This window comes from Vicia villosa, linkage group LG1 (genome assembly GCF_029867415.1).
Source record: "Vicia villosa cultivar HV-30 ecotype Madison, WI linkage group LG1, Vvil1.0, whole genome shotgun sequence".
NCBI classification, from domain to species: Eukaryota; Viridiplantae; Streptophyta; class Magnoliopsida; order Fabales; family Fabaceae; genus Vicia; species Vicia villosa.
This window is the reverse complement of record NC_081180.1, coordinates 244732258-244748318: the sequence shown is the minus strand read 5'-3', so window position 1 is coordinate 244748318 and position 16061 is coordinate 244732258. Positions and strand designations below refer to the sequence as shown.

The 16061-nt window shown below is 33.3% G+C and overlaps 1 protein-coding gene across 1 annotated transcript; it reads left to right on the top strand.

Annotated features, from left to right (window-relative positions):
* The first annotated feature begins 3616 nt into the window (after window positions 1–3616).
* LOC131645067 (dynamin-related protein 3A-like) lies at window positions 3617–14928 on the top strand. Its single transcript, XM_058915723.1, has 20 exons — window positions 3617–4225; window positions 6526–6808; window positions 6896–6924; window positions 7030–7131; window positions 7317–7385; window positions 7472–7531; window positions 8226–8339; window positions 8502–8550; window positions 8655–8764; window positions 9193–9285; window positions 9436–9528; window positions 9610–9747; window positions 11069–11182; window positions 11289–11381; window positions 11510–11552; window positions 11701–11849; window positions 11933–12079; window positions 13660–13712; window positions 13807–13906; window positions 14158–14928. The coding sequence occupies exons 1-20, from the start codon at window positions 3863–3865 to the stop codon at window positions 14428–14430; spliced, it is 2475 nt and encodes an 824-aa protein (XP_058771706.1). The 5' UTR covers window positions 3617–3862; the 3' UTR covers window positions 14431–14928.
* The last annotated feature ends 1133 nt before the right edge of the window (window positions 14929–16061 follow it).

Sequence of the window (16061 nt, the reverse complement as noted above, 5' to 3'; positions counted from 1 at the left end):
GCAGTTAAAAAACATATCCTCATAATTATCATATTTAAAATTGCAAATATTTTAAAATCGTTACATTTATTATTGGTTTAATTTATTTTATTTTGACGTAAAAAAATATTTATGTATGATATATGAAATCAAACTTCAAAAAAAAAAAACCAAATTTAATATACTATTCGGCTTGATTCACGTATATACTGTTTGTTTTATGCTTCAAGTTAGAAAAGAAATTAATATATTAATGATTTCAGTAAATAAGTGTAACAGATTAAATTCTAATTAGAAACTTTCTTTTAAATGTGTAGATACCAAACATAAATGTTCATAATTCCACTTAAATAAAAAAATTAAACAAACACCATTTTTTTAAAATTTGAAATGAATATAAATAGTTTCTCATAATATAATATTACCATAATTTCAAAATTTAATACTAGTAATTATATTTTAATATATATCATTTATGTTAGTGCAATTAATATATTAAACTTTTAAAAAATATATTGTACATGTGTTAGTCTTAATAGGAATAAAAGTATAAATATTAAATTATAAATTTAAATTAAAATTTTCAATTTTCAAACACGGTAGGAAAACACATAACTCATAAGTTGCATAGCACTAAATATGAGGCAAAAATAAAATATTAGTGTTATAGGTAAAATTGAGGCAAAATGAGACCATTGTTGGATAAAATTGCCTTCTACTGTTAAATCCATGATATGGAATAGCTAAAGTTGCAATCAAACTAACACCAACTTGTCTTCAGCCTCATTATGTTCCTCTACAACAAAAACACAACAATTATTATATTTAATCAACTTTTGAAAACACTACTAATAAAAAATAAAAAAATGCAATCAATATGTTCTACACATATATTATAGGTAATGATGCTCCAAATCAAGAGTTAATCAAACACCAACAGCTCTCATACTTCACTTGTATTCATTTAGACACCAACTTGATCATAGTCAATAAATTAATAAATCTTGATGTCAGAGACAGGTTTTAGAACCACAATCAATATTTTTTATGTCTATCCAACAATGTAGTAGCAGTTAACAATACCAAGCAATAGTGTTAATCTCGAAGAAAATATCAATTTGATCAAGAAAGAAAGAAAATATTAGTTTCATGTTTGATTATATCCTCAACCATGATATGTTGATTAAGAAAGAAACCTACATGATAGGGAGGAGGATAATCAGTGTAACTGCAGCTGAAGTTTTAGAATTCTATTACATGACTCTAAACAAATCTGTAGTACATAGAAAACTAATTTTATTATAGGCATGTGATCATATATGAGACTTTCTTATATGCAGCAAATTATGGTGTAAAACTCTAGATATACCATATTGAATAGTAAAAAGTATTCTAATTTTTTATGGATCGTGGTCTCTCACCAACGAAAACCATTTTATCTTTTATTCTCCAATCTTGTTCTTGGAGGAATAATTCAGAGAGAAAATCAAACAAAAAGGTAAGGAATAGAGAAAGAAATTTGGCTGTGAGTTTCTCTAATATCAAATATCGCGATAAAACTATAACTGTAATGGTTATTTAAAACCTTGGATTTCATAGAGGGAAAAACATATTGAAAGTATAACACTCAAGGATAAGCAGAAGTTCATAAACATCATGCAAATACAGAATACATTACAGATGAAAACATCAATCAATAATAAGACATCAATAACCTTCAAAGTAATCACCTAACTATTGTCTCCACAATAGAATTAAATTTCTACACAAAAGAAATCAAATATTTACCTGCAAAAGAGATGCCCTGTAGCTGAGAAATCCACTCCATGGTTAACACCACATGCAACCTCTTCCATAAAAGTATGTCTACAATGGAAACAAATTGACAAAGTTCCAATACAACAAAGCAACAGACAAAGTTAAGCCCCATATAAGCTATTTCTATATAAAAAAATAAACTCAAATAAGTGGATCTAAACATGTCCTTACTCCATGGATGGCCTGAAAAATAATCAAATGGAAATAGGATGAAAACAATATGCTATAAAAACCAAAAAGATCCATCTTAAAGGAACATACAGTATCATGGAAAAGCGATGTCTTCTTCATATAACTACAAATCTGAGAGAAAAAGAAGAAACTTACAGTCTACAAATCAAGGATATAAGCTAATCATATAAGTGCTTGTGTTTAAGCTAGCCAACTAAGATAAGTTATTGTATGGAAAAGAGTAATAACAGGGGAAAAGTTGGATGAGAATATATAATGTAAGAAGAAGGAAATCTCACCAAAATACTTGACCACAAATACAACCAACTAAATTACAACCACCATTCTACTCCAAGGTTTTGTACGAACTGTTTTCCAATTAAACATTTCTGATTCATCCCAACACTTCCTTTCCCAAAACTCCCACATTCCCAGTTAGAATTAAATTTATGTCAGGAGTATTAGAATCAACACAATGTACATCTCCATCTTGTGCCTTCTCAACCTGCATAAAAGAACAATGTAAATTAAGAAAAACACATAACATATTTAGGTCTAAATTAGACATGTTTCATTACTATAGTAAACATAACCAAACAATAAATACAAAAGGATGAGATCTCTTGAAAAATTAAAATGAAGGCAATAAATTGAAATGTTGGTAAGAAAGAATAATTCTTTCACACATAAAAATGAATACTCCATATTGTTTGTCCCTACCTGTCGTTAGGTAATAGGTATTCTCATCAGATCAACAAAATACAATGTAAACTGTAAAGTATATGAAGCAAATTGTCCATAAAGAGAAAGAATACTACTGATTTTTGTTTCCTTGAGCATAAATAAACAGTTAAAATAAATTATTGTGGGAGCAAAATTAGTGCAGCAATATAAGTTCCACTGGATCTGGAATAAGGTGAAGAACAACACGCGGTCTTCTTCAAGAACAAAACTCAACAACAACATTTTTCTTCTTCAAACTGGAACCGGATCTGGAGAAAAAACAAAACCCTAATTTGATAAAAATAGATTAAATAAAAATATGAGAGAAAGGATTCACGAACCAGGAGAAAACTGACAAAACGACCGCTACCCACAGCTTCGCCGACAAAACCTCACGAACAACACCACAAATTTCAACACCATACCGAGTAGCTCACAGTCATCCCTAACAATGTGAAACAAACAAAACCAACAACATCATTATCGGGCAAAACAGAAGGTGATGCTTCAAGGAACCGATTTTTTACCGATGGATGAATGTTTGAATAGGTTTTAGACTGTATTAATTAGCGGTCATGTAATTATTAGAGACATAAAATTACAATTAAAGTTATTATATTAAAAGTACATAATTAATAAAATAATAAAAAATAATATAAGAAACTTTCTTATAGTAAAAATATAAATAGAAGAAAGCATGAGAGAGTGCCAAGTGGCAAATTTGCTAAAATACTCATTTTTTCTATTGTATGATGCATCATCAATTTTTTACAATTTCTTTTTACAAAATAATTTCTTTTCACAAAATAATTTTACAATGTAAAAAATCAATTAAATTCTATATAGATTCACTTAAAAAACGTGTTGGCTAAGCTGAAGTAAAATGCCACAGCATGACATGAGTTACCCTTACTTACCCCTTCTGCACTCTATTTTCCTTCCGTTACTAACACCAAGCAAACAGTAGAAGCGTTTCAAACGCGTGATTACAATCTCCATTTCAAAATCACCAAAATCATCAAAATCAAAATTCTCCACACACCGCAACGCAACGCAACACTAAAAAAAGACGCACAGTACACACCGATTTCGAATCTCCACCTCTCCAATCAAACCGTTACATTCCAAAACCCTAACTAGGGTTCCACTTTCTCCACCGATCCAATCAATCATGGTGGACGACACCGTCACATCTCCTCCTCATCCTCCCTCATCCTCCTCCCCCGTCCCCCTCGGTTCCGGCGTGATCTCTTTGGTTAACCGACTTCAAGACATTTTCTCCCGCGTCGGAAGCCAATCGGCTATCAACCTACCTCAAGTCGCGGTTGTCGGAAGTCAGAGTAGCGGCAAGTCTAGCGTTCTTGAAGCTCTCGTCGGCCGTGACTTCCTTCCGAGGGGTAACGAAATCTGTACTCGTAGACCTCTTGTTCTTCAGCTCGTTCGGAGTTCTGAACCGGCAGATGAATACGGCGAGTTTCTCCATTTGTCCGGGAAGACGTTTTATGATTTCTCGGATATTCGTAGGGAGATTCAGGTAATACTTTCGCATTTTGCATCATCTATTTATTTTCTGTTTCGTGATTGCTTTTGCTCACTTAATGGTTGCTAGCTATATATGGAACTGTAAATGGAACTGTACAATCTTTAATGTTGCTTACTGTATTATTTCTCTTCTAGTTTAGGATTTGTAATCAGCAAGTATTTGGTGCATTTCAGGGTTATTTAAAAAAAATTTAGCAGAAAAGTTAAAATAATAAGAGGCAAATTATTTGAAATTACATAGGAGACAATCTGTATATATTTAAATTCCAAAATTATATAGTTATGAAAACTTTGATGGAGTAGTTTAAGAAGTAGTAAAACCAAGTTATTGTATTCAAGTGGTTAATGAGTTCCACTTAAGTTCAAAGAACCCGAGTTCGGATTCTGGGTGAAACTATTATTGGTTAGACTTAACTTACCTTCCGGCCAAACTCTGGATTACCATGACTCCTTTTCCTCGAGAACTGGTGAGTTAACACCGTTTTTTTTAATGAAATAGTAAATGCTCGAACTAGTAAATACATGAATATTTTTCTTTAACACATGACATCTTGTTTTAGAAAGAACATGTAACACATTGGGCAAATTTATGAAACTATTAACAATTTAGGTATTTTCTGTTTTCAGTGTCAATCTCATATTTTCCATATATGTGATCTGTGATAATTTTTTATGTTTTCAACCTGTAATCTATCTAGCGGTAGGAATAGGAAAAAAGCATGAGACGATTCAGTGAATGAGGTCTATCTATGAAGTGGATATTTGAATTCTTAGGTATTTTAGCCTACTTGAAGTAGTTTCTTACCTTGAATAGTATTGCCTACCCGACGTGCCCCTCCTCAAATGCCTTCACATGACATATATTTATGATGTTTTCTTACTTATCTTGATGGATGAGTAGGCAGTGGTCATTTAATTCATAACCTCGGAGAAGATTAATTCTTTAGATTATTTATTCAGTCAAAGTTACGTGCATGTTAGGATGGTGGGTAGTTGCTGATCATCTAGTTTAAAACCTTACCTACCTGCTTGTTTTATACAGGTTTGTGATAGCAAGCTAATGATTAAGAGGGTTTACACACACTAGGTTAGTTTAGACTTAAGAGGTCAGCAAGAGACACCAACGCCCCAAATAACCGAAAGCTAAAGAAAAGAGAATAATTCAATCAACAGTTAGCAGTTAGATCATAAAACCTCTTCCCGACGAATATCAGAGAAATCATAAAACCTCTTCCCTAGCAAATGGAGGAACTCGCCGTATTCATCTGACAGTTCAAAACTCCGAACGAGATGAAGAACAAGAGGTCGTCGGGTACATATTTGGTTACCACGTGGAAGAAAGTCACGGCCGGAGATAGCTTCGAGAATGCTAGACTTGCCGCTACTCTGACTATCGAGAACTGCCACTAGAGGTAGGTTAATAGCGGATTGGCTTCCGATGCGGGAGAAAATGTCTTGAAGTCGGTTTACCATCAAGATCATGGCGGAACCAAGAGGAACGGGAGCGGATGATGATGGAGGAGGAACGGGAGCGGATGATGATGGAAGAGGAGATGTGACAGTGTCATCCACCATGATTGGATCGGTGGAGAAAGTGGAACCCTGGTTAGGTTTATGAAATGTAACGGTTTGATTGGAGAGAGGTGGAGATTCAAACTCGGTGTACTTTTGGAGTGTTGCTTGTGTTGTGGGTAGAATTTCGATTTTGAGGATTTTGAAATGAAGATAGTAATCACGCGTTTGTAGCGCTTCTACTGTTTGCTTGTGTTATACTATCTAGAGAAGAAAGCTTCTTATTTTCCCCATTCATTCGTGAGACAGCAAGATGAACTCAGGTGCAATCCACTAGTGATCCTCGAAGGCCATATCCATATATTTGAAGTTCATTATATGCATGCATGGCAGTCAATGGTCAAACGTAGAGTGAAACAAATTGGTGGTTTAGAGATTCTATCTTCCGACATTAGTGAATTGTAGTACAATTGAATAGAATAGAAATAGTTGAATAAGCTTTGAGGTATACTGTTTTCTCATTTGTCACTGCAGCTTTCAGGGTACCATCAACATTACTACAATAGTCACCGGTAGTTATTGACTTTGTTAAAGATTCATAATCCGTTTAAAATCAATTTAATTTTTTGTATCTTGGAAAGTAGTTGAGTTTCAGATTTTCTTATTTGCATTTACATATCATGTGATTATATTATACTCTTGATAATGATGTTCTGACTGTACTTGTTTGATCCTTTATATCTCAATGTTGACTCATATATCATTATTATCTTTTTATAGGCTGAAACTGATAGGGAAGCGGGAGAAAACAAGGGCGTCTCAGACAGGCAGATTCGTTTGAAGATTGTGTCACCAAATGTTTTGGACATGACACTTGTAGATCTCCCAGGTATTACAAAGGTTCCTGTTGGCGATCAGCCTTCTGATATTGAAGCCCGGATCAGAACAATGATCATGTCATATATCAAAGAGCCCTCCTGTCTTATTCTAGCTGTCACACCGGCAAATTCAGACTTGGCTAATTCAGATGCTCTTCAGATGGCAGGAGTGGCTGATCCCGAGGGTATGCTTTTGCTTCCATATATTAAAAGTTTTCAGTATTCTTTTGCATCTATTTAATTTGTTTTAAATGGTCTTATAAATGATGCAGGTAATAGAACGATCGGTGTAATCACAAAGGTTCAGTATACTCTTCTAACATTATAGTATGTGTATCTTTGTGGATTTTGTTATATGCTGTTGAGTCATTCTGACAGTGTTAGACACATTTTTTTTGCTATGAAGTTGGATATCATGGACAGAGGTACTGATGCCCGAAATCTGTTACAAGGAAAAGTTATTCCCCTCCGACTTGGCTATGTTGGCGTTGTAAATCGTAGTCAGGAGGTAATGATATTATCATACTGTTGCGAAGGTGTTGTTTGACTAATTATCACATATATTCTGTTAGATTTTTTTTTTCTTATATGGAAGGACACTTTGCAAACAAAGATGCATATGCGAATTGCTTGAATAGCGTGCTGATCAATATGTTATACTGAAATATGGTTTCTCTTGTTTTGTAAAATTAGGATATTCAAATGAACCGGAGTATAAAAGATGCTCTTGTTGCTGAAGAGAAATTTTTCCGCAGCCGTCCTGTAAGGAAATTCCTTAGCATAGTTGCATTCAAGCCTTTTACTTATTATATACTCTATACAGATGTTTATCTATTTGTTCTTCATAGGTATACAACGGTCTAGCGGATAGTTGTGGTATACCTCAACTAGCAAAGAAGTTAAACCAGGTAGAGCCTTTATTTCATTTAAAATAGTCTTTAAATATATTTTACTGTTTAAAATGCTGGAATTAATTAGGATTTTCAGCGTTCCTTTATCCATACATAGCAAAGTACCCCTTTCTCTTCTCATTTCCGCCTTATATATTTGAGACTAATATCTTGATTTTTCCTCAATATAAAACATTCAAAAGCTTCCTCCTTTGTAGTATTATTTAGGTATATTCTTAACGTTAGAAGTGAGCTTTCAATTCAAGGAAATAGATTAGTTGCTTCACTTTTAATACTGATTTTTTATTTGCTCTACTTTGAGATTAACAAGCATACAATGTCAGTGTAAAACTTTTTAAATGATGAGAACCCATCTCAACCCATCATTTGTATGTCTTTTAAGTTGGTTATGATGAAAATTAAATTTTTTTAATGATCGAACGGTTATGATTAACAGACCGTGTAAAAAGTCTTATCTTTACACCGTCAAGGCAAATATGAATTAAATCCTTAGTATTTTTGCTTTCAATAATTTGTATCATAGAATCATGAAGGGAGAGGAAAAAATGTTAAAATCATTCTTGGAAATACACAGTAAAAAGATCTAAATTCATGCAATTTTTAAGAAGAGTAAACCATTATGAATTCAGTTAAGTTTGTGGTTTTTGGACTGATGCATGCCATGTATAATTGCCTGTCCATCACTTTGCAGATTCTAGCACAACATATCAAAGCTGTGCTACCTGGGCTGAGAGCACATATAAGCACTAACCTAGTTACTGTTGCAAAGGAGCATGCGAGCTATGGAGAAATCACAGAGTCTAAGGCATGTGTTAATACCGGATCTGTCTTGCATATGTCCCTAAGGACCTGTTAACTAATTATTAGTTTAATTTACTGGATAATCATTCTCCTTATTTAATTAAATATCATATTACATATTTTTGCCTCATTTTATCTATATTTTTTAATCGTTAATTCTCAATAGGCTGGTCAGGGCGCTCTTCTCCTGAACATTCTTTCAAAATATTGTGAAGGTACCTATCCCTACAATCTGGTTTATTTTCTTATTCTGCTTTTCCATTTGTGAACTCATATTTTTCGTTTCGCTATCTCCCATGTTCTTTCTTTCTAAAAATAGCATTCTCCTCCATGATTGAGGGAAAGAATGAGGAGATGTCTACATCCGAGTTATCCGGCGGGGCACGAATTCATTATATTTTTCAATCCATCTTTGTCAGGAGTTTAGAGGTATATATTTCTGTATTTATGTATGATATAACAGTATTGTAATACTTTTACATATTCTTATGTCATACTTAAAGTAAAGATAGAAAAGACAACTATTATTTACAGAGTAGCCCGTTTGTATCTGATTAGAAACAATCAACCAGCTTATTGTTTTTGTTATACCAAGTGGATGTCTAACCTGTCAAATTTTATCTGTTTAATAAAAATCCAAACATCCCTTAATTGCATTTCAAGGATGGAAATCACTGATTTCTTTTGTTATACTAAGTGGATGTCTAACCTGCCAACTTTTATATATTGTGGAATTTTAGGCCATAGGCAAAAAGAGTAGTCAATGCCATACAGCCTAGGAGCTGTGTTGCTTCTGTTCTTTTTCTTCTGATTTAGCTACTTTGAGACATGTTGTGTAACTTGACACTATCTTGAAGGAGGTAGATCCATGTGAAGGCTTGACTGATGATGATATTCGTACTGCCATACAAAACGCAACTGGGCCAAGATCAGCATTGTTTGTACCAGAAGTGAGTTTCACTACTCTTTTTTAAATAGAAATTTTAACTTGGAAAATTTTTCAGTTAATATTTGTAAATACTTTTCTAAGCTGTGGATTTAAGTTCATAAACATGTAAAGTTAACTCCTATTCTTGAACATGTTTCTCTATTTGCAATAGGTACCATTTGAAGTCCTTGTGCGAAGGCAAATCTCTCGTCTATTGGATCCAAGTCTTCAGTGTGCGAGATTTATATATGATGAATTAATTAAGGTAGGGGCATAGCTGTAATGTTTTCCATTTCTACTTTCTCACCTACCAACTATGTTCCTAACAAAATTTCCATATCTTCAGATGAGCCATCGCTGTATGGTGACTGAACTGCAGCGGTTCCCTTTCTTAAGGAAGCGCATGGATGAAGTTATAGGAAACTTTTTACGGGAAGGCCTTGAACCATCAGAGAACATGATTGCTCACATAATGGAGATGGAGGTATGCTCTTAAATTGTTTAGGCATTAACGTATAATTGGACTAAATTCACCCTTACAAAATTGACTTGTTAGGTGAGAGGTGTCACTCTTTATAAACTTATGTCATACATTATCTCCATTTATCAGAGCTTATTGGGTTTTCCAAATATGTCCTTTTAGCTACCTTCTGCTACAGTCATCGTGGTAATAATAGTTTATCATTAGATGGTTTGGGAATGGAACCAGAGTTGTTAATCCCGGATAGCGGAGCGGAGCGGCCAACCTCCGGGAATGGGAATAGTGGGAATAGCGGCATCCCGGATAGCGGGATAAATTTTTGTATACTAATAATTATATAATAATCTATAAACCACTCATAAAATATTTATAAAATATAATGTGAAACAAAGAATAATGCTTAATTAAGATTCAAAACATAAAGATTCAAATTAAATTTAATTTTAATAAATAAGTTAAATATTTAATAAATAGACTCGAAAAATATATAATTTGTTTATATATTTTCTTAAGATAATAGATAGATACAAAATTAGTTATAAAAAATAGGAAATAATATAAGATATGATTTTTTTGAATAAATATATAATAAGATTGATACTTAGTTAGTACACTACCACTACCCGTCAAAAACATATACAGTATGTTAACCTAATTATCTCTAACTCCACGGCGGCGCAGATCTCACTTCTTCAACCAATCAACCCTAATTCACTTCTTCTTCAACCTCTCTCTCGCTTTGCGTCTCTCTCTCATTCTCAGTCTATGAATCATATCTTGGGAAACCTTAATTCACTTCTTCTTCAACCTCTCACTCTCACTCACTCTCACTCTCTCTACGAATCAAATTTCACTTCTTCTTCAACCTCTCTCTTGCACAGGGGTGTTTTGTTAATTTTGCCCAGAAAAATGTAAAAAAAAGGTAAAAAAGAACCGGAGCCGCTCCGCCCGGGAATTTTCCACGACTCGGGACCCGGTATAGCGGCTGAAGCGGCCGCTTTCTCATCTCCTGCTCCGCACCCTTCATATCGCGCGGCAGGGTGCTGCTCCGCTACGGAGCGCCGGGATAGCGGCCGGGATTAATAACTCTGAGTGGAACATAGGGATTTTAGTGATACACACGGCGATCAGAAATTTTAACAAACCTGAAATATTTTTTACTTCCTAATCTAACCGTTTGTTTTGGCATTTTGCCACTCTCCAACCTGGTCATTTGGTCAAAGGTTTTTCTTGGTGTCGATTGTGATGGTCAGTTTATTAGATTGAATTTTCTTTTCCATCTCCATACTTCTTTAATTAAAGTTTGAATTACTCAATTCTGCAGATGGACTACATAAATACTTCACACCCAAATTTTATTGGTGGAAGTAAGGCATTAGAATTTGCAGTGCAACAGACCAAATCTTCTAGGGCTGCCTTATCAGTTTCTAGACCAAAGGTATACCTAGGCTCTAATTCCAAATATGTCCTATGTTTTGAGATGTCAAAACTAATTAATGCTTGCCTATCTTTTGTTTTTAAATTTTTATATTGATCTCAAATAGGATGCTTTGGAATCTGATAAGGGACCAGCCTCTGAAAGAAGTGTGAAGTCACGGGCTATTCTTGCTAGACAAGCTAATGGAGTTGCTGATTCGGTGTGTAACTATATACTGTTTAATCAACTTAAAATTTTATTCAAATCTTCATTCGTGGGAATCAATGTAAGGGCTACTAAACTGGCATGTTATTCTTACCTCTTCTATTATGGTATCAATAAAAACAGGCTGTCCGTACTGTATCAGACGCCGAAAAAGTTGCAGCTTCTGGTAATTTATTTCTTCTATTTAATGTTTCACTTCATTGCATTCGTTTTAGTATTTATTTGATATTATTGATCTTATGTTTATGCTTCAACAAATATAATTATTGTTTTATTAAAATTTTCAAATTTTTAAATGCTTGATATTTTTTCAGGAAACATTGGTGGTGGATCAAGTTGGGGTATCTCATCCATTTTTGGTGGAGGTGGTGATAAGTCTGTGAAGGAGAGTGCTGCTAGTAAACAACAAGCTGAACCATTTCATAGCATGGAACAATCATTTTCTATGATCCATTTGACTGAGGTTTATATCTTGTGGCACATTTATCATCATATATATGTCATGTTTCAAAGGTATATATTTTCATATACACATTGTTTTTGTAGCCACCTCCTATCTTGAGGCCTTCCGATACTAATTCAGAGACGGAAACTGTTGAAATTACAGTCACAAAGTTGCTTTTGAAATCGTACTATGACATTGTCAGGAAAAACATTGAGGATCTCATCCCCAAAGCAATTATGCACTTCTTGGTACTTAATATTCTTCTTTTAAATCTTGCAGAATTACTAATGACTGCAATTATATATCTCAAGTAATTTGTATCATACTGTAATTTCCATTGTTCTATTTTGGTATAGCATAGCATACAGAAAATATACTATTGTTTTCTGTATTTCTTGAGAAATTCTTGTGTCTACACAAGTTGTGAAGACCAAACCAATCAATACCTGACAAGTTGTCAATTTAAATGTGAAATAATTATGCGGCACAAAAGTTCATAATTAAGGAGGATAGATGGTCGTATATCAATACTTAAATGTTTTAGTCTACACAAGATTTTCTCCATTTTTTCTTAATTTGATGCAATATTGTTAAATAGCGGTCATAGCAGCAATGTAGCTTAGCGGAGTGTCTCAATAAGTTTAAATCCAGTAGTGTTTGTGCTGATAATATGCAGGAGCTCTATTCATTTGTATTGTATAATACAATGAGTAGTTGCAATTTCTATTATCCTGCCTTAATTTTAAATACATGTACCCTATTGTTGACTGTTAGGATAGCAAAAGAGAAGGAAGTCATGGAACGCATAGTTTAATAGGGAACTCTTGTAGCAACAGACCCGATTGAACAGGAATAGCAAGGCTGAAAATAGTATCATGTATCAAGAATAATATTTTAAAATCCGGATTGGTTGAGACCTTTGGGCCTTGGTTCAGTCAGTTGACTGGATGACTAATAAAAGAAGAACCGGTTGAACCAACTGAGTTCGATCCAGTTCTCACAGAGTTGGAACAAACCACGAGTGTCTCAATAAGTTTAAATCCAGTAGTGTTTGTGCTGATAATATGCAGGAGCTCTATTCATTTGTATTGTATAATACAATGAGTAGTTGCAATTTCTATTATCCTGCCTTAATTTTAAATACATGTACCCTATTGTTGACTGTTAGGATAGCAAAAGAGAAGGAAGTCATGGAACGCATAGTTTAATAGGGAACTCTTGTAGCAACAGACCCGATTGAACAGGAATAGCAAGGCTGAAAATAGTATCATGTATCAAGAATAATATTTTAAAATCCGGATTGGTTGAGACCTTTGGGCCTTGGTTCAGTCAGTTGACTGGATGACTAATAAAAGAAGAACCGGTTGAACCAACTGAGTTCGATCCAGTTCTCACAGAGTTGGAACAAACCACGAGTGAACCAACCGGCATACATGCCGGTTCCTGGTTCGACTAGTTTGAACCTTCCAGTCTGGTTCTGATGACACTGATTGAGAGTCTAAATGCCCATAGTCCATCATGGCTCCTTGGATGAAGATCTATGTCTCCTCTCATACTCATGTAGTCAAAATAACCCTCTTCAGAAACCCTCATCTTCTAATTAACCCACCATTTGACCCATGTTATTTTCTCTTCCTTACTTAAATTTCAAAAACCCTCGTTTTTTTTTTTTTGTGTGGACGGGCAGGGGGAGGGATGTTGTGCTTTTATTAAATTTCAAAATATTTTTCTGTATGCTTTGTGTTATTTATTTCGGAATGGTTGAGAATGCTTGAATTTATATGCATTCTGTAAATCCTTATGACTGTCTTTTACTGATTCATATCAGGTAAACAACACCAAGAGAGAGCTACACAATGTATTCATTAAAAAGCTATACAGGTAAAATATGATGGTTATGGCTTGTTAATTCATTCTGATGTAGTTTCTTCAATGTTTCTTGCTGATTATACTTTTTATGTTACACTCAAACCAGAGATAACCTGTTTGAAGAGATGTTGCAAGAACCTGATGAGGTAGCCTTGAAAAGAAAGCGTTGTAGAGAACTTCTCCGAGCTTATCAGCAAGCATTTAAGGTGGATATAGTCATATTCCTTTAACTAATTATTTTACGTGGTGTCTGTTTATCCCATTTTTAAATTGTTTGCTCTGACATTGTGCAAATATTTGCTCTTTGGTGCTCATGATCTCCCTGTTGTTAACTGTGAATTTAATATGTATGCATTATATTTGGTTTTCACTCGGTGCGCTCCACTTATAACCTGAACAAACTGGTAGTGGAAACAAAGTATAGCTACTCTCTGATGACTGTATGTTATCCTCATAGGACTTGGAGGAGCTGCCCATGGAAGCTGAAACAGTTGAAAGAGGATACAGTTTACCTGATACAAATGGTTTGCCCAAAATTCATGGACTACCAACGTCATCGATGTATTCATCAAGTAATATTGGAGATTATTATGGAGCTTCTCCTAAGCACCATAAATCAAAAAGGTCTTCTCATTCTGGGGAACTTCAATCTCCATTTTATGCTAATGCAGATTCCAACGGAAATGGAAAACAATCCGCCTCAGGTTTTTATCCCACGCTTGATACATAGGCTATAGCTAAACATGCTCACTGGTCAAGTAGTTTAATTCAAGGTGTGTTATTCATTTGATTAGTTTGTAACATTTGGGATTTGGAGTTCTGCCTTCCAGAGCTGGAATGCACGAACCTAATGTTTTCTGACTAAGATGGTCTTGAATGTCGGTCAAGGCTTGGTTAACACAAGTTCACCTTTTGTTCTCATATAAGTTTGGCATTATTAAAAAGCTCCAGTAACAATAATAGGAGAGGTGATCTTTCACATTTTTGAGAATCGGCTTTCTGTATATGAATATGATGACCTTTTTTCTTTCTTTCGTTAGTTAGGTATTGTCTTTAGCAATTATGCAGATTTGCAATTTGTTTGCAGTAAAAGCAGGACGTTATTTGCTATGTGAAATGGTTTGCAAGTAGTGGTTTTCCCATTGATTGTTATTGCAATATATATACAAGTTATTCTTTAATGCTATGTTGATTTGATCTTTGCAATGGTTGAAGTTGAATTGTGATATTTTCACTGTACTATTTAAAGAACCTTCTCTATTTGATGATATATGTCATGAACTTTTCTTGACTCACGTGAATGTTCACGTGTGACAAACATTGCTTTTGAAGTTTTGACAAGAAATTTCTTGTTATGTCAATTTACCTCGTAATTTGACTTGTTTAACACGTAATATACATTGTGATGAACACCATGGACATAGAAATAACAACGCTTTCACATTATGGACTTAAGAATGATTTTTAACAGAATGTTCTCATCTTTAGAATACTCATTTTCAAAAATACTACATTATCATAATATTCTTACTAGTCAGAGACCCGTGCTGTTGCACGGGTGCATTATTTATGGTGTAGTATTTTTTGAATGATACGAAAAAATGTTAAGTAAAAAAGTTTGACCAAATTGTATATTGGAAATTTACCATTAGAAAAGAGTTTTATTAATAAGATTTTCATAGTCAATTTCACAATGTTTTGCAATTCTAACAACATATATTTTGAAGATGGGTAATTTAATTATGATATTGTGTAAATAACTAAAAAAGTATGTAGTGATTTAGAATCTTCAAATAATAATCCTGAAATAAGAAAAATAACAACAAAATATTTGTTAATGTGATAACACATGAATGAGTCTTAATGTAATATCACTTAGATAGAATCAAATACAAATGTAAAATTTTAAATATAAATGCAAAATTTGAAATGATTTATTTATTTTAAAATGAACAGTAATCATATAGATTTAATTATATTAAATAATCATATACGAAGAAGAAAAAATATAATTATGAGATGGAGAAAAAATTAATATATAAAAATAAAGATTGTCTCTTGAATTAAAATAATGATTGATTAAATTAAAATAAATATTGTCTTGTTAGTGACCCGTGAGATAAATATATTTTTTATGTTATTAAAATTAAAAAAAATATATTATACAAATAAATCTAAAATGAATTACATAATTATACAAAGAAAAAAATTGATCCATGAGACAGAAAGAGAATAAAAATAATTTTAACATTTGAAAAAATAAATAAAATATATATTATGTTGATAGTGACTTGTAAACTACAACATAATATCATGTAAATTTATTTAATATTGTATCAAATATATTTAAAAACATGTAAA